This window comes from Chionomys nivalis, chromosome 4, assembly GCF_950005125.1.
Source record: "Chionomys nivalis chromosome 4, mChiNiv1.1, whole genome shotgun sequence".
NCBI lineage: Eukaryota > Metazoa > Chordata > Mammalia > Rodentia > Cricetidae > Chionomys > Chionomys nivalis.
In genome coordinates, this window is record NC_080089.1 from 14,015,357 (window position 1) to 14,037,273 (window position 21,917).

At 41.2% G+C, this 21,917-nt stretch overlaps 1 protein-coding gene across 2 annotated transcripts in view; it reads left to right on the top strand.

Annotated features, from left to right (window-relative positions):
• The window catches only part of Mtmr2 (myotubularin related protein 2), a 63,390-nt gene that overhangs the window by 23,567 nt on the left and 17,906 nt on the right, over nucleotides 1-21,917 (top strand). For both annotated transcript variants that reach the window (XM_057766962.1, XM_057766963.1), the window contains 6 exons: nucleotides 7,204-7,309; nucleotides 12,318-12,393; nucleotides 16,501-16,595; nucleotides 16,963-17,073; nucleotides 19,276-19,377; nucleotides 20,727-20,810. In XM_057766962.1, the coding sequence (XP_057622945.1) occupies nucleotides 7,204-7,309; nucleotides 12,318-12,393; nucleotides 16,501-16,595; nucleotides 16,963-17,073; nucleotides 19,276-19,377; nucleotides 20,727-20,810 (574 nt within the window). The remainder of the gene's footprint in view (nucleotides 1-7,203; nucleotides 7,310-12,317; nucleotides 12,394-16,500; nucleotides 16,596-16,962; nucleotides 17,074-19,275; nucleotides 19,378-20,726; nucleotides 20,811-21,917) is intronic.

Here is a 21,917-nt window from a genome sequence, read left to right on the forward strand (position 1 = left end):
AGACTCCAGCATACATGTTGAGAATTCTTCATGGACGTCCTCAACAGAAAGTGGGTGGTCGAAGTTGAGTAATATGCGAACACACATGTAACCAGGAGATGACTAGAAATAGAAGCCCAGCAGAGTGAGAGGAGCAGGGACGTGGGCGTGGACTAACGAAGTGTGTGTGCCTAGGAAACGTGAGGACCACAATGGTATTGGTTGATAAATGATGTTAGCAGACTGCACAGTTTGCCCTGAGATCTAGTGCCTTGCCAGTTACAAGGTTCTCAGTGTCTGACAGTTTATCCTTTACAGGGGAGGTGGCCGTGTGGTGTAGCTCAGGCTCTCCAATGTAAAGACTGTGGAAACCTAAGACGGAGAGTTTAATTCCAGCTCGAAGGCATGGGGGCTTCTTGGAAAGCCTCGGTTTTCCCTGAGTCTGATAGGAAAGGTACCATGGTAATAAATGGACTGAGCTAAAGAAACAGCCTTTGTGGGATAGCATGAGGTTTGGGCTCATGGAACTATTGGTGAAACAGATCTTGACATGAAGGTGAGTAATGGAGAAATGGGAGAGAAAAAAGTAGAAATGAGATGTGTTGTTTAGTAGCCATGGTTACCAGGGTCCTGAAATGGAGCTGTTCTGCCTTGTGGCCCTCAGTGCTCCAGCCCCCCTCCCGTTCCCCAAGCAGCGCTTGATAAGGACAGCAGCTTTTGACTGCCCTGCCAGTGTGTGTTTGTGATGTCATCACGGGAGAGTCTTGTGACCTCCACACCCTTGTGCCCTCCGTCTCATCCTGTCTGGTGAGAGAACTTAAAGGCTGGCCAACTTGTTCTTGCTTAATCAGAGACTGAAAACTGTTGATTTTTCTTATTTGTTTTTACACTTTGCCTCTAAAAGTTATTTGGTTCTGTAGTGCTCCCTGCTGCATTGTTCTGTCAGTATTTTTCTAAATCGTGTGATTATCTAGAACTGTAATTTCTAATTGCATTTTATTGCTTTTAAAAGTTGTTAACCCCATTCTCCACAGAAGGCTGTGAGGTAGTCTTGTGTGTATTTGAACTTTCCCACACAGACTTTAAGCTTGCTGAATTAGAGTTTTATTTAGTTGTATAGAGCAGAAAACCCTATTGCAATGATCTTAGAAATCAAGTTCATTTGTTCTGTGTGACTTGAATTCCAGGGTTATGGGATGTCTTGCTCTGTCCTGGTGAACTTTTTGTGGGTCCCCCATTTACAGAATGACTACTGTACTTCCAAGACTGATATTTTCACTTCAGGCAAGGGAAAGGGAAGTCCACAAGGCCTGTCTTGCATGCCTCCCATACTCCTTTAATAAGGAAAGATCTCCATTGCCATTAGCAGGCTACCCACCTAACCTCAGTGACCAGAGGGGTCTCTTCCTGTTTTCCTAGCCACATGGGAGCTAAAGTGAGTTTGTCTTCTCAGGCTCAGCACAGGATGCGATGAGCGAGGAAAGGGAGTGGTAAAAATTAACATCACTTAGATCGTGGTCTTAAGCTTTATTTCAACTGCTAATGCAAGCAGTGTTAAATTAGTCAGAAACTAGCTGCAAACAAGAGAGACATTTTTAGCCCATCAGTTTTTCTTTTCTTATGTTATAGAATTGGGTGATATAAAATAACAGGTGTTTTGTTTGTTTATGCAGTGGTTTTATATTTTTGTTTATTTGTTATTATAGACAGGCTTAAGATGGACTTACTTATTTTAAAGATAAACTAAAATAAATATTGTCAGAGTCCTAAGATAGGAAGCACTTCAAGAAAATAAAATGGAACAAATTTAATTTTTTTGTGTAAAGAAAACTTTTAAGTTATTTGGGAATGAGACCATAAAAAACATGTTTTTTTTTAAAGCTGTGCCTGGTGGTTTACATCTGTAATCCCAGCACTTAAAAGACTGAAGACAGGATGTTATGAATTTGCTGGGGGTACCTTGTAGCTTGCGGCGGGACTGGCCTCAGCCATACGGCAGTGGGCAGGTCCTGCAGACAGTGAGTCTCCAGAAAGTGTACGTTCCCAGTGAAGATGCAAGTTCACGGCAGCAAGCAGTGTGGGGCAGGTGGCGTGTGGGAGGCACATGGACAGACACATCATACAGAATAGAATTGGATATTTTTTTGTTAAATTATGGGATGGGAAGGAAAGAGGGAAGAAGGGGGAAAAGGGAGGAAAGAGAAAGAAAGGGAGAGAGAGGAAGAGAGAGAAAAGGACAGAGTGAGAGAGGAAAGGAGGGGGGAGTGGGGAAAGGAACAGAGAGAATCAAGATGGTGACAGAAGAAGGGGCTGCAGGGAGTGGGCATGGCTTGTTTCTTAAAGTGACGAACAATCATAACATTCCCAGCTCTTTTTTATAATGAAAAGCAGGAGATTAGACACACAGGTTGACGGAATTGGGGCGGTGGATTCTCAAGACTGCTTCCAGCTTATTTGTGGGCGTTGTCTTTGGGGGGACCTGAGAAGGCTGGGTGCTGGCCACATCCTGGCATAGCTGGTCTCTTTGCTCCTGTCCAGTGTTTGTGTCATGGAAATGTCTGGAGTCTCTTATACCTGTTTAAGGTATTGGCAGAATAAAGGATAAAGTTAACTTAAGGAAGAAAAAAAAATTTTTTTAAGACCAGGGAATTGAGGGGGATGTATCTGACCTGTTTAAGGTGGATCCTTTAATTCAGCTCCCTGGAACTCACAAGAATTTTTGGGTTTGTGAAAACAGAAGTTTTAGACACATACATTATATAATGGCTGTAACATATTTTTGTACAGTGAAAAGTATCTTTAAGACTATGGAACGCAGTATAACAGAGAAATTTGATCTGAAATTTGTTTGGTGAGGTTGTTTTTTTGTTTTTTTTTTTAACCTGGCAAAGTCTCTCAGCTGTCAAACTGTATCAGAGATCTTTGAGAAGGATAAGATTTTACTTGAGTTACTCATTAAAAAACGACAGAGAACTTAACTTGGTTGGCACCCAGAGCTACTCTTCTAGGGTCCTCCATGGTCGCTGAAGGTCACATTTGTCTATTGCTGTTAGCGCAGGGCCTGCCAGGCTCCAGAAGATCCTGTGGGCTAAGAAATCTGTAGGAAGACAGGCCTGCCTTGACCTGAGCAGATAGGCTGTCGATTCCAGTGATTCTGTCCATGTCAGGAGATCTTCAGCTTAGATGAAAGGCAGTTTTGCCCAGTGTAGATGGACGTTGTTGTGTGTCCATTTGTCTTCTGTCTTCTTTGGAGGGAGTACAGTGCTGCTGGTAGGATCCATCCTATCTCTTTTTGTTATAAAAAGTTTTTTAATACTTAAATATTTAAATATCACATTCCCCAGATCTCTGAGCAGTTGAGGGCTGTTTATTAGGTATAACTACAGTATAGATTCTGTCTGGAGAGTTGGGTCTGAGCTTGACTGTACTGGCTCTTAACAGGTAAGATTTACACTTGTAAAAAGATAGAAATAAGAAAAAACTGCTTGTAATATAAGGTTAATGATAGAACTGACAATAGTAGAGACAGCTTAATATATTTTAAATGAGGGTTGGATTAAATATAAGGTATTTTTGTGAGAGAATTAAAAGTACATACCAGTTTAAAACATGAGACTTATTGTTTTTGTAGTCTGAAATGAGATGCAATGAACAATTATAACATTAAGCATAGGTGTATTTAAGTTACATGTATGATTACACAGAGAGAGAGTGAATAGCAATTGGGCAAAGTGGATGCTCTTGGTGGGCCCTACCAAAGGCATGCCACTGCACAAAACACATGCAACAGAGTCAACAAGAGGAATTTAGTGAAAACCGGGGAACAAGGCTGGGTATACTTCAGTAAAGATGGAAGAGCTTGGTCACCTGACCTGGCTCTCAGCCATGATGGTAGCGAAGTCACCTGACCCCAGTCAAAATGGCGGCAGCCACGTGTTGTATGAAAAAGCCATAATTTTTGAGCTGTAAGGATTTTAAGCCTAATAAGAGGAACCTAAAGGTGTGATCTGCCCTGTCACTGAGCCGCAATGCCACACAATAAGCTGCAGAGGGGAGCAAAAGGCTGGAACCGAAAAAAACTGCACCATGCCATGGCTGGAATTTAAAAAAAGCCAGGGAACATGGATGGTTGCTATTCACAGCCGAAATCATGAAAACCCGCGAAACAACGGTACCTCAAGGCCTATAATGGGAACACCTCCCCTATAGGCAGGGTGCAAATCAGCACGAACACCCAGGACCCATGAGCTGGGCGTCCCCAACTCCAGGTGGGGTGTTATGGCCTGGCTGGATCTGGTCGATTGGGGTGACTCAGAAACCAGAGAGGCCAGAGGCCACTCCGAGTGGCGTTTTACAACGAGGGAAGAAAAAGAAAAGAGAAGAAATGGAACAAAAGATGAGGAATCTGAGGAACCCTGGGTCCCCAGTCGAATGCACCACACGGGGAGTGTATAGTGCTAGGGCTGGTTGACTGGCCCTGGGTAGGTCCAAACACGATTCCAGTTAAGGGAAGCAACCGTAGCAGAACAGGGGAGACTCACCGATTGAAGTCGGGAAGCTGGTGATGGGAGTAGAAAAAAACCCTGGTTCAGGATCCTGACCCTGGGAGAGGAGTTCCGGGCAGGAGCGCCTATCTGAGTCACACGGCACCAAATGTTATGAATTTTTGCTGTGGGTCCTGGCAGCTTGTGGCTGGTCCACAAACCAAGGTGGCTGGTTCTCTGGCGTCCCCGGCGGCTAGCCATGTAGGCGGCTGGTAGGCAAGAGGCAGACAGATAGGCACACCATGCAGATGGGTTTGCTATATATAAGCTGCCGGGGTCCCAAGCAGGGACGGTGCCCAAGACCACGCGGACAGTCTCCATGTGACTGCAGCCGGTGGGCGAGAGAGACGATAAACATACCATACAAAATAAAGTTAGACATTTATTAGATGGGTTGTGGAGAGGAAGGAAAAGGGGGAAAGGGGGAGAAGAGAGAGAGAGAGAGAAAGGGAGAGAAGGAGAGAGAGAGAGAGAGAGAGAGAGAGAGAGAGAGAGAGAGAGAGAGAGAGAGAGAGAGAGAGAAGAAAACAGAGAAAGAGAAGGGAGAAGCGGGAAAAGGAACAGAAAGAGAAGCCAAGATGGCGAGGGAGGGATGCCACCATGGGGTAAATAGTGAAACTAATTTAAAAGTGTGTTTGTGTGTGTACTCATGTATGCATGTATGTATATTTTAAATCTGCATTTTAAGCTTTAATGCACTGTCTTTTCATTTTTGACTTCTTTTAGACTATTTTGTACTGATTTAGATTTTGTAGAAATAAAAATAAGAACATAATTTTTATCCTTGAGGACTGAATTACATATTTGACACTAGTAAATAATAAGATAATAAAATAATAAAAGTAGAATGTGATCAAGTATCAGAAATTGTATAAGAATTTAAGAAAGTAAGGTAACTATTGAGTGTGATTACTTCCATAGTCATTCAGGACAGGCTCAGTGAGAGTCTGGAGTCAAATGTGATAGGAGACCCCAAGGTGCAAAGGGTCCCGGGCCTGTCTGCACCTCCAGCTTTGCTGAACCACACATGGTTCCTTGGATGTTCTTTGTGCTTTGATGTTGCCATACCTTTGTAGCAGTTTTTTTATTTGTGAAAATTTATTGCATGACTCCTTATTTTTAAATGTTCAGTTTTTTAAATTTATAATACTGTATTATTCACGTAAAATAGTATTAAATGATACATTGTGTAAAACACAATGTATGTTACAGATCCCCCTCACACTCAAAAATTCTAAGGCCCTCCTACACTTCTTTGTGGATGTAAAGACTCCTCAAACAGCATGTGAATACATTTTTTAAAAAGAAAATTAATGGGAAAAAATTTAATAGCACTGTACTAACCAGCCTTAAAACCAGGGCTGACTCTAAATTGAATGCTGGCTTTTATAAGATTATCAATAATGCTTTGTGGTCTTAGAGCATGCTCACGAATCAGCACCTGAAACACAAAACCGTCTGTAATTACCACTTTAGTTTGTTTACTGAACCATCTGGTTTATATCCATGGCAACATAACTTTTCAGTAAAAACTATGTGGCTGGGTTTTTTTCTCCACCCAAAACTCAATATTCTTGTCCAAAACCTACTCACTAATGTAAAATATTAATCAACCCACTAGTGAGACACTAAAAAGAGAAATTCACAAAAATATCTTTAAGTCTTAGCTATTTTGTTGCATTAACATCGACTGTTTGGAGTGCTAGTCAGACATCATGCCTATGAACTGTGGACAGAAATTCCTTGCAGTGCTTTTTGTTTGTCTTTTTTAGTGGCCTGGCAGTTTGCTCTTTCAGGATTCAGCTCAAATGCAGTTCTATGTTCCTAGGCACTGGGGTGGGGTGAGCTGCTGCAGGAAGACTAGGTTCCCTGCCAGCCTGGTAAAGGCATTGACTACTTGCACCTAAACTGAAGTATTTTTACAAAGGGCTGGAGTACAGCTCAGTGGAAATGCAGCCTGGAATGCACACGGTCTGGTCCAGCACTTGGGTTGTATAAAAGGCTCCCATCATGTGCCATTGCCTACGTTCTCCCTGAATTTTCTGATGTGTGTGGAGGAGGGAGCTCTTATCACATGGCCTGTTTATTCATTTGCATATTTTGTCACAAGCTTGTGAGCCACATGTACATGGGGACTATGCCAAATTTGCCTTTGACTTGCTGTGCCTGATGTAGTGGTTTTGCATATTGGAATGGTCTTTAATTTTTTTTTACATTTATTTATTTTGTGTGTATTTGTGTTTCTTTCGGTACTCATGTGCATTATATTAAAAAACAATTTGTGGGGAGTTGGGATCGAACTTACATTGTCAGGCTCTGAAGCAAGCACCTTAACTTGTTGGGCCATCTCACTTACCCCCCCACCCCCATGGATAAGTAAATAACTGGATGGAATTCAGAGTACTAGGAAAAGTACTAGGAAGGTCTGTCCAGACTTGAGTGTCAAGCATACTTAACTCTTAAAGAACAGTCTGTAATTTTTCGGTCTTTAGGAACCATGGAAGAGACAACCCAGGACCCACTTACAATGCAGTAAATATTGGATTAAATTGCATTAAATATTGGAGTTATAAATGCTTACAGTGCAGGTTGCAGTAAATATTGGAGTTATAAAGCAAACATCTAAAATTGGTCTACATAGCCCCATTTTCCAAACATACTGTGTTTTTATATTTTGTAGTGCTTCTACTTCTCATTCAGAGAACTCGGTGCATACGAAGTCAGCTTCTGCTATATCTTCAGATTCCATTTCAACTTCTGCAGACAACTTTTCTCCTGATTTGAGGGTATGTATGCTGCATGAACATACTGAGGATATCAGGATATTCATACTGTTCAGTGCCTGGCCAGCACTGTCAGTAGAACCTTTAGTGATTGTGTAGTTACCTAATAACAGAGAAGTTTCAAAGACCTCAGTCTTTACAAGTTATTCCAGACCAGACTGGCAAGTTTGAATGCTTACTTACTATTTTAAAAAATTTATGTTTCATTCCATAAGTTAATACTTTTAAATATTTTGTTTAAATTTTTTGTGGTATTATTTTCCTGATAGCTTCCATAGTAAGAGGGAGTAAAAGCTAGCATTCACTGAGAACTTACTATAAGCCACCAGTTGCTCTAAGTGCTGAACTTATATCATCTCTTGTAATACTTGTGATGTTCTCTCATGTCCCTATAGTACCTCAGATTAAGTAATATGTCTAGGAACGCATAGCTTATATCATAGCTCATCAGTTGTATTGCCAGTTGCATTAGTCAGCATTCTCTAAAGGAACAGAACTGGTAGAATGAAAAATAAATGTATAAAGGAGATTTATTAGAGTGTCTTCCAGGTATGATGTGGGTAGTCCAATGAAGGCTGTCTCCTGATGGAAAGACCAGAAAACTAGTAGTTGGTTCATAATGTGAGACAGTGGTCTTGTACACTGTTAAGATTTGTCACTTTTTTTGATTTAATAAAATGCTGATTAGTCAGTAGCCAGGCAGAAAGGATAGGTGGGGCGACCAGAATAGGAGAATGCTGGGAAGAGGAAAGGCTCAGTCTGTAGTCATCACCCAGACACAGAGGAAGCAAGATGAGAAAGAATGCTTCACTGATAAAAGGTGACTAACACAAACAAGAACTATGGGTTAATTTAACATGGAAGAATTAGTTAATAAGAAGCCTGAGCTAATGGGCCAACCAGTTTATTATTAATGTAGGCCTCTATGCATTTCTTTAGGACTTAACTGCTGCAGGACTGGGTGGGACAGAAACCTCTTATCAACATGTGCAGTTCCAGTCTGGTGCTGGAATCCCAGAGAAATTTGTAGAGAGCTCCTGGTCTTTAGTTAGGCTCTAGAAGTAGATTTTTTTTTTTTTTTTTTTTTTTTTTTGGTTTTTCGAGACAAGGTTTCTCTGTGGTTTTGGAGCCTGTCCAGGAACTAGCTCTTGTAGACCAGGCTGGTCTCGAACTCACAGAGATCCGCCTGCCTCTGCCTCCCGAGTGCTGGGATTAAAGGCGTGCACCACCACCGCCCAGCCCTAGAAGTAGATTCTAACAACAGTGAAAGAATGCCTCAGCAACAGAATAGATGAACTTTACCAGCAAGAGTGAGGGCAAGCAGGCAAAACACAAAAATGTCCTTCTTTTATGTCTTTTTATATGGGCTGCCACCAGAAGGTGTGACTTAGATATAATGTGGATCTTCTCACTTCCAATGATCTAATCAAGAAAATTGTTCACAGGAGTGCCCAGCTGCTTGGGTTTTAACTGATTCCAGATATAGTCAAGTTGACACCAAGATTAGCCACCACATCGCTGTTTTGTCCTTTGAGTCCAATTCTATAGTTTAGTTCCTTAAGCACTAGTGTGATGACTCTCTTGCAGCAGGCCAAACAGTTTCTATGAGCTGAACCCTGAACAGCCGTACAAAGGCATATTTATTGATTATTACACTAAAGTTGTTATTTGGGTAAAACATTAGAGGCATTTCTCCAGCTCCATGGTTGTCTTCAAGGTCTGTGAGTGCCTTGCTAATGACAGTGGCTTCCTGCTGTGCTAACTGGAGGGAATGGTGCAGCCTGGTGCTGAGTGGTGTGCTGTTGTTGTTCTTACTAACACTGATAGATATGTGCTTTGTAGCTATTTTTGTCTGTTGTTGGATTAATAAATTACTTTAAAAAGAACCTTAAAAAGTAAAGTAGGGCAGAAGCTTGATTTTGAACTGTTTTGATCCACTTGTCAGATCTTACTAATTAAAAACAGAATTGGTTGGAAATGTAATATTTTCAGTTAAAAATAAAATTTGCTTCTATTGTCACCATCTTTACATAAGGCAGTGAGTGGTTCTCTACTTCTGGGACAATACTCTCAAAGATATTTACGATTCATAACAGTAGCAAAATTTCAGTTATGAAGTAACAACAAACAAATTTTATGGTTGGGGTCACTACAGCATGAGGAATTGTATTAAAGGGTTTCTGCATTAGGAAGGCTGAGAACCACTTGTTGTAAAGACTTCTTTCATTTTCTTAGGATACTATATATACCTTAAGTAATAAGTGGTTGGCTCAAGCTTGGGCATAATGAGGACCAGAGTGTTCATTTGTATATAAAGTATTTGTTAGTCTTATTAGGTTAACTTAATTTTAGATCAGTTTAGAGTTGAAGAAAAACTGCACACTGCTATCCCTCATAGGTCACATATGGTTTCTCGTGTTGTTAATGTCTTATGTTATATTAGTATGGTGTGCGCGTCACATATAGTGGACCAATACTTATTCCGGTTACTAAGGTAGCCTTTGATTCAGATCTCCTTAGTTTAACCCAGTGTCCTCTCTTACCCAGATCATTTGACGTTTGTGTTTCTTAGGCATCCCAACACTGTCCAAGTTCAAAGACTCTGTTTGCAAAAGTGACCAGATGTTCTCTAGAATACATACCATTTTAATTATTGTTAAACTGGGGTTCCAGGTTTTGGAAAGCCCTCAGAGATGAAGTGCTGTCTCCTCAGCCTTGACAGGGTTCTGTCCTGTCACCTCGCTCATCACCACCATGTGCACCGTATGATTGAGGTGCTGAGTTTATTCCGTGTACAATACTGTCTCCTTATACCTAGTCTTCGGAAAGAAGTTGTTGCATACAACCCTGTAAAGTTTTTTTTGCAGCCTAACGAGTGGCCTAACAAACCTCTCCACTGATGCAATAATCCAAATCAGACCAAATCAAACTGAATAAGAAAAATCTCAGGTTTAATGGATGCCAGCGCTTCCAGGTGGCCCTCAGCTCCCCCCCCCCCCCCCCCAGGAGAGGAAGACTTGGAAACCACGGAGAGGGGAAAGGAGAACCAGATGACCAAGTGTTGGTTCTCTGAGAGGCAGTTTAAATAGCCTGTGGAAGTGGTCTTGACCGTCTCTGAGGAGGAGGTAGAGTCTGGACTGCAGCAACTCCCAGGGGAGGCGGGCTTGGTGTGGAGTTTCCAACTACACATGCCAGACTCCTTGGATAAAGGGGTATCGGGGCTAGGGTGACACTTTCAACCAAACATCCCAGACTTTTTGGATAAGGATGTTAGGGGCTGAGGTGATGCTTCCAACCAAACAAGCCCATCATTGAGACCTGACCCAGGGCAAAGCATCTACATAGAGTTTTTGGTATTATTTATGGGATGTATTTCTCTGCCCTCCTTTTTTGAGTCAGTTACCTAGTCATTTACTTCATTATGGGTCTTAATATTAGTGTACACCTTACAGTGACTAGTGCTCTCACTGTGGAAGCTGCCACTGGGAAGATATTTCGGTAAGGTCCCACAGCCTTGGTGATGTTTGAAAGTTTACTTTTTGCATTGTGAGGTGCTCTTCCATCCTGTGCCCTGGTTGTAGCACCATAATCTATTTTTCCAGAGGCTCCTGTTTTCTTTTTATCTTTGATTTATTCTTTGCTATGTAAACAGTGGATCTTGGTTATATCTGCTCTTAACTACCTGCTGCCATTGCCCCTACCACCTAGTCAGCTGTCCCCCTCACTTCCTGTTCCCTCCTCTACCTTCCCCTCACTCGCTCTGGTGGCTTCTTCTTACACAGGTACCCATAGTTGCAGTGTGTTTACCAGTGTAATGGCCACCACATATCCAAAACCGCTCTCCAGAGTTTTCCTTTCCCTCCTTTGGCTCTTGCGTTGTTTCTGGCCTTCTTCTGAGGTGTTCCCTGAGTGCTCTCTCTCTCCCCCACCTTGTGTGTCTGTGGGGGATTGGGGGATGCATGGCTGGCAGAGTGGAGATACAGATGCCTATTTTGGGCTAAGCACTCAATAGTCACTTATTCTCAGCATTCATTACTGACCACTGTAGAGAATAGCATCTCTGGCCAAGAGGGCGGCAGTGGCACTCATGTACAGCAAATATTTAGGTGTCATCTGACACGACAGATTCTGTGTCTGTTTCTTGGGAAAGTAGAGCATGTTTCTCTAGATCAGGATTTAATTTAATACTTTTTTTTCTAATAAGTTGGGAAGAAAGGGGCTTATTTAGCTTACACTTCCACATTGCTTTTAATTGTTGAAGAAATCAGGACAGAAGCTCAGACATGGCAGGAACCTGGAGGCAGGAGCTAATGAAGAGGTCATGGAGTGGTGCTACTTCCCTGGCTTACTCAGCCTGCTTTCTGAGCACCACCAGCCCACAGTGGGCTGGACCCTCCCCCATTGATCACTAATTTGAGTGAACACCTTACAGCTGGATTTCATGGAGGCATTTTCTCAACCAAGGCTCCTTCCTCTCTAGTGACACAAAACCAGCCAGCACGTGCTATTTATCAATATGACTTAAAAATTCTCTAAATAGTAAATGTACACAAGGATCTGACTTTGTCCATTGTAAATGTACTCTGCACCCTTGGCATGATTCATTTGGAAGGGGAGTGGGTTTTGGACTTCCCTACCGTTTTTATGGACCTAGACTGTTGTTTTAACTTTGTGACTTTGACTAAGTTAACTGCCTTTTGGACCTATATTTCCTCACCTATGAAATGGGGATACAAAACTTGCTTTATTTTTATGGTGTTTTTAGGATTTATTGTGAAAATATGAAGTTTTTGATATGAATGTAAGATCTTATGATTCTTAGGCAATCAGGAAATACTATTAGAAAAATGGCAGATTCATATTGTATGTGGCATTATTACAGTTTTTATAATTTGATTTAAAGTAGCGTAATAAGATTATAACTTCAAATAAAAGCAAACAGTCTGGATGAAATTTGAATGAAAATAGCTTTTGAATAAAAACTGTTTCCTTCTTGCACACCCCCGTCTAGGTCCTGAGGGAGTCAAACAAATTAGCAGAAATGGAGGAACCAAGCCTGCTTCCAGGAGAAAACATTAAAGACATGGGTCTGTAATGGTATTTTAAAATTGTCTCTTTTGACTGCACAGCTGCTCACTCCCCTGTAGCTCTCAGCCTGTGTGCTGCAAATCCAGATCCAAAGTTGTTGAGAGTGTTTCTGTCTGACTGTTTGGAAATAGGCAAATTTATGTTATTCTTTTTAGATTGTTGTTAAATTCTGTGAAGAAAAGTTTAGTTATTTTGAATTACTCCATTCAAATACTGGATTGTCTAGCTAAACACATTGAATAAGCAATTTTTATTAAAGTGCAGCCTCTCATTTGCTACTTTTTATAATTTTCTTACTTGGATAAACTCAGGTTAATTTTTGAATGAAGTCTTTCATGTCCATTGCAGAACAGGCATTGTGTTTGGAAATGGTCTGCTGCCCAGTGCAATGCTCATAATTTAGATTTTGCAGAGGGAATGAGAAGAAAAACTGTACTTTTGTGCTCTTGTTTTGTTAATGCTTGCTCACAAAAATATTCCTAGATTTTGAGGAGTAGTACATTAGGAGGGTGAAGAAAGCACTCTCTTTTCTAATGTAAGCACCGTCTCTCATATATGATCAGTCATATTCTTTTTTCCCTGAGTGTCACTTCTCGTGTAAAACAGGCTGCCAGAGCGAGGACGTGCCCTCAAATGGACTGATGGTAACGGCCAGCTTAGCTTCTTAGCATTGCCCGCCCTTAGGATTTTGACACTAACTTCCTCCATCTTTGTTCCTCTCAGCCACGTCTATGACTAAGCTTGATCCAGTGATCAACTGTTGAGTTTACATACATCTCATGGGATGCTAAGTAATGAGAGTAGTGATCATAGTGATCCTTAGAATAATATTGTGGGAAAGACATTAGCTGGCTCAGCATAGCGGCCTTCCTAGCTAATAATACCACAGCTCACCCAGTTGAGCCCAGTGCTGCTGCTACTTCCACTAACAAGAAAATCTTTTACTATCAGCATGCCCTGGGACTTCATCCACAATGGATTTCCTTCTTTTCAGTTGGTTATATTCACTTAGTAGATTTACCCACATATATGGGTTAATGACTACAAAAACATGTGTTTCAACCTGAGCCGCCACCCTTCTGTATGTGAACATGCTTCTGTCTGAACCAGGCTCAGCTGTCCCGTGCATCCCTCCCTATTCCAAATGTTAGCCTCAGCCTCATTCTTTATCTCACCCTCGGGGACTGCTGTCTCTGCTTCTGCTCTTCTGCTCTTCCTCCTGGTTACCACACGTAGAGTTACAGTGTAGGGAAGCAGGTACCTGAGACCGAATTGGCGTGGAGTAGTGAAAAATGATAAAGTTCTGGACGTGAGTCATTAGCACATGATGTCTGCTGAAAAGAGGGAGGAGTTGGTGGAGTGGAAAGCTACGTGCAGAGAGCTTTGATGAGCACTGACACATGGTTCTGTGAGAGGAGAGCTGGACAGAAGTATGGTGTAGAACACCCTGGGGAGCCTTCACTTGAGTATGCTCTGTGCTTTGTGCAAGGCTGGTTGCTGGGGTCTCCTGCTCATGAGTGCTGCTTTGTTAACTCCCACCCCATCCCTCTGCTTGCCACTGCAAAGACTCTTATGTCTGCATGTCTGTACTGCTTGAGTGCTTCTCTGACCCTGGGGCTGAGTGGACTTGTCCTTCTCAGCATTACTTCTTGGATTATGTTTGTTTGTTTGTTTGTTTTTAAACATGGTCTTTCTACATGGCTGTCCTAGGGGAATTCACTATGTAGATTAGGCTAGCCTCAAATTCATTGAGATCTGCCTGCCTTTGCCTCCTCAGTGCTAGCATTAAAGACTTATGCCACCGTGCCCTGCTTTTTTCTGTGTGATTTAAACAGGCTCATTACCCTCTTCATGTTGGATCTTTTAAAATATCTATTAGGAAGTCTTCCCTTGGTCTCTAACTAAGATAAGGAGATCCAGGGTACCTCAGTACCAGTTGGCAGCATCATTGTTGCCAAATTTAAAGAATACAGAACATAACATAAAAATGTTTAGAATCATCTTCACACAGTTGTTCAAAACATAAATTTACTAAAAAAAAGTCAAGGTTGACAAATGTGCATGTCTTCATATTAAAACACCTTGGATTTTACATTGACTTAATATAAATCTGTGGTCTCGGTATTTTCTTAGTAAAATTGGGGACTGGTGAGGAGGCTCAGTGGGTAAAGGTACTTGCTGCAAAAACTGACAACATGAGTTCAGTCCTTGCCAACCACATGGTCGAAGGAGAGTTCATACTTCTGCAGCCTGTTCTCTGACCTCTACATACATGCTGTGGCCATGGCATAAACACACCCGTATATACATACAAATAAAGAAATGCAATAAAACGCAAAAATGGTAGTAGAAGCATTAAGTGAATACGGTAGGGATTAATAGTCTCAGAGTATTATGGTCTGTATTCCCACGCTTCAGTTATTTAGCCTTTAATGTGGGGGTCAGACACTGAGCAACAGTGCTGTTACTGGGTCAGCTTTGTGAAGAGGCATCCTGACACATCAGAACTGGATCCAAACCAGAGTGCTTCTACACTTTAAGTTCTGTGGGACCACTGCTGGCTGGTTCTGCCCTTTACTCTGTTCAGGGTGCTAGTCAGTCTCCTTCCTCCCTGGTGTGAACCTGCTAAAACTATCTCAGTGCCTGTAGTGAGAGAGCATGTAGAACAGTATAGACTGGTGTTGGCAATGTGGCATTGCAGTAGACCTCTGTGTTTGCACAGTCCTAACAACTTTGGGAACACATACATACATCTTCTGTGCTCATCACAAGAAGGGCATCAGTGGTGACTCTAGGAGAAGCATTCTGACTGCTTTTCCTGTGTAGGAAACGGGCTCTGATGGCATCCAGAACCATTTCATTGGCACTAATAAAGCTTTTTTAGGTTACAAAATCTATCTTTATATAATGGTGGGTTTATGTGATTTTAAAAGTTTCCCTATAATGAAACATGCATTGGAAATTGATTAAGAAAATGTAGCTGACACTCCTGGTGGAGCTGATTAGAAGTTTGGAGACAGTTGCTGAAAGACTGGTCTCATTTCAGATCCCATGTAAAGTGCTCAGCCTTTCAAATGGACTAATATGGAGCAAGTCAGGAAGCTTCAGTGTCTTACAGATTGTGTAGGTCCATGTTGCCCCCAGAGCACCCTGGGGAGGCTTGTAGAAGGTTTTGCTTCTGCAGAATTGTCCATTTTCTTGGGGGATAGTCTGATGTTTTGCTCTAATAGTGGCATGGAGAGAATCTTTAATATTTTAAGATTAAAAGAAAATCCCTGTACTGGGCATTATAAAGTCTGCCATGGTAAATGTCTTTACCATGTTTAATCAGGTAGTACTTGTTTTTAGAACTATAATGTCATAGAGCGCCATAATTTAGCATTTAATAAACATTGATTATGTTTATTTCTAAAATTTGATGTCAGTTACTTGGTCAGGAATATACTATTTTCTTTTTAAAATATTTTATTCCAAATTGGCCGGAGAGCTGACTTGGTGGCTGTGAGCACTTGCTGCTCTGGTGGAAGACTGGATTTGATTCCCAGCACCGACTGGGCATCAGTCTGGCACTCACACAGTGCTCTTACAACACATAAAAATAACATGCAAAGAAATGTTACTCTGCCGGCAGTCTTTTGATGCCTCAGGCGTACAGTCAGCTCAGTGCTTCTGGTGTGTATATTGTGGTCATTTTTTTTTTTAAAAAGAGAATTAGTGCAAACTGAACTCTGGCTCAGAAGACAAAGTGGTAGGTGCAAGTGGCCTAGAAGCTGGAAGGTGAGTGTTGTCTCTGTGTTCATACATTGACTGTCTCCCTGCCACTCCAGCCTGTGGCTTGCTTTATTCAGTAGGGACAGCAAGCAATCTTTGCTCCTACTTTTGCTGTCTCAGGAGAGGCCCCTTCTGCCTTTCTGTTTATTCTACAATTCTTGGATTAAGGCAAAGCTGGAAGCATGGATTAGGCTTCAGGAGGTTTTTTAAATTATTTTATTCTGTGATTTATTTTGTCATAATTAGACAAGCATTAAGATTGATTTTATAAAATGTACAAGCTGTTTTTAATAGCACATAACATCAAGTAAACTATGGCTATTTTGTCTTTTCAGCCAAAGATGTGACTTACATATGTCCCTTCACTGGTGCCGTACGAGGAACGCTGACTGTCACAAATTACAGATTATACTTTAAGAGCATGGAACGGGTGAGGCTTCCTGGGGTTGGCTTTTGCCTGTACATTTGCATGGTTTTTGGGGTGAGTTTGCTCAGTTGTGATTTAATTTCTATTATTGAGACAAAGTCTTAACTATGTAATCATAGCTATCCTATGTAGATCAGGCTGTCTTGAAAGATCTGCCTCCTCAGTCTACAAGTGCTGGGACTAAAGGTGTGCCCTGCCACATCCAGTTCATTTGTGGGTGATTCTTGATTCACAGATTTCTGGTTAAGATTTTTAACATTTTTGGGCGATGAGTGTTGGAGATTGATTGAACCCAGTGTCCTGTTCTGTTCCTGTTATTCAAACACTTTACAGTTTTTTAGAAGTTGTGTGTTTTCTTTTCATCTTGTAGGACCCCCCTTTTGTTCTAGATGCTTCTCTTGGAGTGATAAGTAGAGTAGAAAAAATTGGTGGTGCATCTAGCCGAGGTGAAAACTCTTATGGCCTGGAGACTGTGTGCAAGGTAAATGCTACAGTTACTGGTGTGGTTGTATTTGCTTTGTAAAACTATTAAACAGAACCTATACTTGGAAACTGGTATGAGTAGACCTCATACTGGAAATTATTTCGTAGTAGCAAATGCTGTTTGTAGTCATGAACATGGTGCTTAATACCGGGACCTAATAATCATCACCAGTGCCCACCTCATTCATTCATTCATTCATTCATTTTGGTTTTTGCTTTGCTTTGTTTTCCTGAGACAGGGAAAAACAAACATATCTCTGTGTAGCCTCAACTGTCCTGGAACTTGCTCTTTAGACCAGGCTGGCCTCAAACTCAGAGATCTGACTGCCAGGCGTGCGCCAGCACTACCTGGCTTGTCCATATCCCAGTTTCAGACCACATCACTTACGTCTTGTTCTCTCGGTGCCCAAAGTAAGAGAAATAGTGTGTGTATCATCCAGAACGCTTGTGTATGTTCGTCTTAGAAGTTTGCTGAATCTGATGTTAAAATTAGTGACTCAGTGACTGGCATTTTCTTCATGGGTGTCAGAAGAGCTCCAGGAGTGTACTGCTGTCGTCTTTTTCACAGTACGCTGTTCTTGTCATTTCTCTTCAGCAGTAAAGGTACATAAAGTGAGACCGTATGAAAGAGGCTGACTTCGAGATCTTAGCGTTTTAGAAGTGTTTTTCTGTGGGCCTGTAACATTATAGTTGGGTCTCTGCTGGAGAGAGGTTAACCTTTACTAGTCAGAGAGTTTACTGGAAGACACAAGTTCTCAACTTCAGTGTACACACTTATTTTCACAGAATGGTTTGGCTCAGATTTGCAGTAAGCTATTATATTTGTATTGAAAACACACTGTGTAGTGTCTCTTCATGGTATTTCATAATTATTTGGTGTGTGCTGTGCCAGGAACAGATGGGCACTCTTGTGTCTTTCTGATGTCAGAATTGTTGAATAGCAGCAAATTCACATTTTCAGATTTTGGCAGCAGTGTGCCTTACAATCCTAACTACCCTTGTAGCCTAGCCAGTCTTAATTGCAGAAATGAACTCTCAGGTCACACAGTAAATGTTTCTATATATTGTTTGGCATATATGTGGATTATAGAATGAACACACGCTAAAGAGGCTGTGGTGGAATTCAGGAGGTTTCAGAAGTAGACTGAGAGTCTGTGTCCATAAGGAGACCAGTGCTGGAGGGAACAAGCTGCCACTGGGGTTGGGGCCAGCCAGGGCAGGAAGTGGGTCTGAAGCAAGGAATGCGCAGTTAGATTCAGATGGGAGAACACACGGGCAGTCAGGAATTTGAGTAGGTTAGCCCAGCCAGAGCTCCAGGAACAGTTGGGGACTTCTCAGTTCTTGTCACACCAGGTTTCAGATGATGTGGATCCACATGGGGTCCAAGTGAGGGAACTGTATCTTTTTCATAGTCTGCTGTGTCTGCTAAGTTCTTGGCTTTGGTTTCCCTAATAGGATTTTAATATATCCTTATATAGTATGCCCTTACAGTCTCAATCCACCCCGATAAAGTTACAGGGTAGCTCTCTTTTTTCTAAGGAGTAGATCTTCTGTCAGTCTGTATTGGGTGGCTGCCATTTCTGAGTCCTCTTGGGGGTTGCAGTCACCTCCCTCTTAATGGAGTCTGAAATTGCTTGTAAGATGGAGTCTTTAGGGAAAAGCTCAGGATTAAAAACAAACAGAGCTATTTTATTATTAATATATTACTATCCCATATTGTATAATTGTATATTGTATAATATGGGATAGCATGGAATAGGACACAACCTGTTCTCAATGGTAATGAGACTGTAACATAGTAAATTCAACTTCTGCCTAGGTTAAAATACTTAAATAAAAATGAATACTTCTGAATCATTTTAAATCTCAAAATTTTTAATAAATGCTGTGAGAGAGCGTAAACTAGACTGCGAGTGCTGTTCTGCATGGGCCTGGGAAGTAGCTGAGGACACAGCAGAAAGAGCCCCTGAGATCCAAGTGTCCTGAAGTGGAAGTAGTAGTTCAGGCAGTTTGGCCCTGTCGAGCCCAGGAGCACAGGTCTAGACTCTGCCATGTGGTCGAGTACTTGGTGTTTCTTCTCTTCTCAGTGAACCAGTGCATCCTGTATGTAGAGCTTCTCCTTTAGCCAACATTTCCAATAATCTGATTTGCTTATTAAAAAGGAACACAGTGATTTAATTGGATACTGTATCTTTTCTAGGATATCAGGAATTTACGATTTGCTCATAAACCAGAGGGGCGAACAAGAAGATCCATATTTGAGAATCTAATGAAATACGCATTTCCTGTATCTAACGGCTTGGTAATTTTTTTTTTCTGATCTCTATTGTAATTATTAAAGTGAACAAACTCAACTAGGTTGTCCATTTCCTCCCCTTTGTGTTCCTGTGTTGGCACTTAGCCTCTCTATTTCAGTAACAACATCCTATAATTATGTTGATTTGAGGGGAGGGGGAAACTGGAGATTAAACCCAGGGCTTTGCACATGCTAAGCAAGTGTGATACCACAGAGTAGTTTTGTTTATTTATGTTTCTTTATTTGAGACAGGTTGTGAAGTTGCACAGGCTGGGTACTCCTGCCTCAACTCCAGGAGGCCTAGGTTATAGCCTGTGCCACCATCTCAGCTGTCTTGTTAGGGTTTCTGTTGCTGTCAAGAGACTCCATGACTGCACAGCTCTTATAAAGGAAAACATTTCATTGTGGTAGCTTACAGTTTTAGATGTTCAGTCCATTATCGTTTTAGCAGGAAGCAAAACAGCATGCAGGCAGAAATGCTCTTAGAGAAGGAGCTAAAAGTTCTTACCTCTTTACTCACAGGCCACAGGAAGTGGTCTGTGGAGCTGGGTGTGACTTGAGCATATGTGAGACCTCAAGGACCACCTCTGCAGTGACACACTTCCTCCAACAAGGCCACACTTCCTAATAGTGCCACTTCCTTTGGAGCCCATTTTCTTTCAAACCAGCACATCAGCTTATATAATATTTTTCTTTAGGATGTTTCTGTGATTAAAAGCTTTATGTAGTCTTCATTAGGGTTTGAAGCTAATGAATTTGGGGCAGGTATAGTCCAACAGTGTTGTGACAGTGCTAGGTTCCCTCATCCCTAGTGAGAGAATTTCACCTCATGGCCACCTTCTCATATGAGAGCCAGGAGAGGTAAGGCAAGGACTCTGTTATTCCAGATTGGGGTTAATAACTGGATTTCTCACTTCAGTTGCAATTTATTTCTTAAACACCATAGTTTTTTCTAGTTACATATTACTAAAGTGTGAAAAAGTTCCTTAGTGTGTTAGAACATAGAGTCACTCAGCTGCTGCTGCCTGCTGTTGGACCAGTCATTTCTGTTGGACAGCACGTTGTTTGAGATGTTAAACCTACAAAAACAACCAAGATATTTAAAGGAAATAGATCAGCATTTGGTAAATTTCATGAGTTGGTCTTTCAGCATTTCTGTACTTTTTAAAGCATATAAAAATATTTAGTGTTGTAAACAATAATTTTAATCATAACACTCCAACTATTTAAAAGGGGTCAATGTTAAATACTCTTGCAGATAAGTAAATAAAACAAATAATTATAACCCTTTAAAGACATATTTCTGATTACTTTTTAAAATGTCTCTTTAAAGCTGTTAACTGTTTATTTTGTAGCCTCTTTTTGCTTTTGAGTATAAAGAAGTATTTCCTGAAAATGGGTGGAAACTGTATGACCCCCTTCTAGAATATAGAAGGCAGGTACGTGCTTTTGTATTCCAGCTTTTGTGTTCTATATTATTTTCATTGCAAGCAGTAGGTCAAAGTAAGGTGTTCTTTCACCGTCTCTTCCTTTTTGGTGTAAGTGAAGGCTAGCCCTGGTCTGCTTGGCTTCTTTTCCTTTCGTTTGAATTGCTTCCCAGAATACACTAGTGATCTATGAATCTTTACTTACCTAGGAGTTTTAAGTATCACTTTGTTTAAAAAATGTTTGCTCAGTATAAAGATGAAAATGGGATCAGTATGTATAAAATTTAATGTTCTTATATGCCTTAATATTATTCACTCCGTTTTTTTCTTCTTAGGCATCCTATAATTTAATTATGAAAAACGTTAATTGTACTGCTTCTAATTTAGCTCTGCAAGATTCTAGGTTTTACTCTTTACAGACAATTGAGTAACACTTTCCCTTGGGCTAAGGGCAGTATTGACTTACTTTGGTCAGTGCCCATATATTTTAACTTCAGTGTGTGTGTGTGTGTGTGTGTGTGTATGTGTTTGATCAGTACTCATATTTTAACTTCAGAGTGTGTATATGTGTGTGTATACAGGTATGTTTGGTCAATGTCCTTGTGCACGCGTGCGTGCGTGCGTGCGTGCGTGTGTGTTTGGTCAGTGCCCAAACATTTTAACTTTAGAGTGTGTGTGTGTGTGTGTGTATGTATGTGTGTGTGTGTGTTTGGTCAGTGCCCAAACATTTTAACTTTAGAGTGTGTGTGTGTGTGTGTGTGTGAGAGAGAGAGAGAGAGAGAGAGAGAGAGATTAGTCAATGTCCATACATTTTACCTGTGTGTGTATGTGTGTGTGTGTTGTGTCTGTTCATATTTGCTTGCATGCTTGTTGTGCAATAGGGATTGGTTCATGGCCTCACGTGTGCTAGGCAAATAATCTGTTACTGAGCTATATATCTCCCTTTTACATGTAGATCAAAGTTTAATTTCTGTTGATAGCTTTTCAGATATTTTCTACTCATCTTTGATTCATTTAAACTTGATGAGTATTTATTAAGGCCATGTGTGTCCCATCTGTTTTTCTTTACTGGATCTGTTTTCTCTGCTTTTTGGAGCAGTCATCTTATTGCTTTTGCTC